The 2,888-nt window shown below is 44.0% G+C and overlaps 1 protein-coding gene across 1 annotated transcript; it reads left to right on the top strand.

Annotated features, from left to right (window-relative positions):
* Positions 1-689: 689 nt before the first annotated feature.
* Positions 690-2,643, top strand: LOC134744947 (uncharacterized; the record flags this gene model as incomplete). The annotated part of the gene is made up of 3 exons (XM_063678894.1): positions 690-1,008; positions 1,241-1,532; positions 2,205-2,643. Coding segments are annotated over exons 1-3 (1,050 nt in total), but the record flags the coding sequence as incomplete, so codon positions are not given.
* Between the last annotated feature and the right edge of the window lie 245 nt (positions 2,644-2,888).

Below are 2,888 nucleotides of genomic sequence, written 5' to 3' on the forward strand. Positions count from 1 at the left end.
TCAAAGGTGGGCCAGCGATGGTGCGTACGCATCTACACGTGGCCCATTTCATAGTGCGTGCTCTCAACCATCGCCATTGGGCCATTTGGCTGGTCCAACGCTGGGCCATCGTGTAGAGGAGTAATAACCATCGCATGGCCCTCTCGCTGCGCCATCGTGTAGAGGAAACCAATCCAGTAAACAAACTAAACCACGGTAAATCCAGTCTAGCCTAGTTATGCCGTTGTACCGTACGTCATCAGATCATCACATACTTTGTGCGTGCGGCTCGAACATTTCCGTTCTTTTCGACTACCTACTCTAATAAATGTACTTTGTTTATAGACACATCCAATTTAAGATTATGACTCAGTATCCCGCAAAATATCAAGCAATGTTCGAACACCGATCACTGGCTATGAAGTGTTTTTCTTTCATAACCCTTATTAGATTTTCTAACATAGAATAGATGGTGTGCTTCGAAATTTTACCCCTAATTTTATATTTAATAAAAAGGAATAATGATCTTCCCATTTGGGTTTAAGGTGCAGTAGGTTCAGCCAGCAGAGTTTTTGAAAAATCGTACTGCTTTTTTAGATCAACTATACACAGAAAAGGGTGAGAACCTCTTGACAGCTCTTAGAACCTATTTAGCTAAAGACACCACTGAGTACATCGATGCCAATCTCATGTGGTCAAACTTTGAACAAATGTGCAAAAGTGAAGCTTCGAACATCTTGGGAGTTTCAAAAGGTGGTATAAGTACTGAGAAAGATCCTACTTGGTGGAATGAGGAAGTCAAAGAAGCTGTTAAAATCAAGAGAGAACTCTTCAAACTTTGGCAGCTCACGAAACTGGACGTGGACAAGATGGAGTACATAAAAGCTAAAAAGTCAGCAAAACAAAAGGTGGCACAGTCGATTGCTAATTCAAAAGAACAATTTTATCGTAGACTTGAGGACGCCAAAACGGATGTTGAAGTATTCAGAATCGCGAAACAACGGCACAAGACCTCACTGGACATAAAACGTAATAAATAGATCCGTAACACAGATGGCCAGCTGTTAACGTCAGATGCGGACATTAATAGTTGATGGTGTCAGTACTACAAAGAACTACTGAATGAAGAATTCCCCAGCCAACCGCTACAAGATATCGCACCAACCCTAGGACCTATTCATGCAGTCACTGTCGATGAAGTGCAGAGAACCGTCAATAAAATGAAGAACCACAAAGCTGTAGGACCCATCTTCTTCCATAGGTAGCTGGTATGAAATACCAGCTGACCTATGGAAGAAGATGGGTCCTATAGGATGGGAATGGCTGGCACGACTGTTTAATGTGATTTTAGCGACTACTAAGATACCGAATTCTTGGCGACAGAGTTTTCTTATACCTTTCTTTAAAAACAAAGGCGATGTAAGTGTGTGTGGAAATTACCGTGGAATTAAACTTACCTCACACACTTTGAAAGTCTGGGAAAGGATTATAAACAATCGCCTCATAACTCTGGTGGATGTGTCGGTAAACCAGTTTGGCTTCACTGCTACCAGGTCGACGACCGATGCGATCCAGGCCGTCAGAATTATTATGGAGAAGCACTGTCTCAATCGTGAAGACCTACACCTTGTATTTATTGACCTGGAGAAGGCATTTGACCGCGTGCCTAGAAAGCTCGTCTGGCAAGCTATGAGAGCTCAAGGAATACCGGACTCTCTCATCAGCTTAATCCAAGACATGTACGACGACATAAGCACGAGGGTCAGAAGCCCGGCGGGAGTCAGCGAACCGTTTGCGGTAAACGTAGGAGTCCATCAGGGATCTGCACTGAGTCCACTACTATTTAACTTGGTGATAGACTTCCTAACCAGGAGTATTCAATCACCTCTTCCATGGTGCCTGCTGTATGCCGACGACGTTGTGCTGGTCGATAAGTGTGCACAACATCTGCAAGAAACCTTGGAAGCATGGAGACACGCACTGGAAAGCAATGGTTTGCGTATCAGCAGAAGCAAGACTGAGCACATGGAATGCCTATTCAGCACTGGCACCTCGCATCCATGCACCATAAACCTCCAGGGAAGTCCTCTACCAAAAGTGCATCAGTTCAAATACCTTGGGTCGATGCTCTCAGCGGATGCCACTATTGAAGCCGACGTCACACACCGAGTCAATGTTGCTTGGCAAAAATGGCGAGATCTCACAGGGGTTCTGTGTGACCGAAGAATGCCGATCAAGACCAAAGGCAAAGTGTATAAAACGGAAATAAGACCTGCCTTAACATATGGTGCTGAGTGCTGGGCGCTGAAAAAGGTGCACGAACAAAAAGTCCATACCAACGAAATGAGGATGCTGAGATGGGCTGCGGGTGTAACTAGACTTGATAAAGTGCGTAACGAGCACATCAGAGGAAGTTTCAAAATAGCGCCCATCACTGAGAAACTCTCCGAACAGAGGCTGAGGTGGTATGGACATATTATGAGGCGTGGCGATGACCATGTCGTGAAAAAGGCACTGGCCCTTCAGGAAACCAAAAGAGGACCAGGGCGCCGGCCTGCTACTTGGTGGTCTACCGTGTCAAAGGATTTAGAACGAGCCCAATTAAATCCACAGACAACCCAGGACAGACGGTCCTGGCGCATGAGAACGAGGAGAGCCGACCCCAAATAATGGGATAAAGGCAAAGACGAAGAAGAAGTACTGCTTTTTTAGATCACAATACGTTTGCGAAAATTTTTATTAGTAGATAATTTTGAGACCTTTCTCTAGTCACTTCATCGACTCGAAACCTGATTTCTTGACTTTTACTCCATAGAAAAAAAAGTACGAACATAAATCTAAAACGCACTTTAAAAATTTGTAACAATTTATGCACAAAAGATAAAAAATAACTTCTAAAAATGCGAAAT

Source organism: Cydia strobilella, chromosome 10, assembly GCF_947568885.1.
Source record: "Cydia strobilella chromosome 10, ilCydStro3.1, whole genome shotgun sequence".
Lineage (NCBI taxonomy): Eukaryota > Metazoa > Arthropoda > Insecta > Lepidoptera > Tortricidae > Cydia > Cydia strobilella.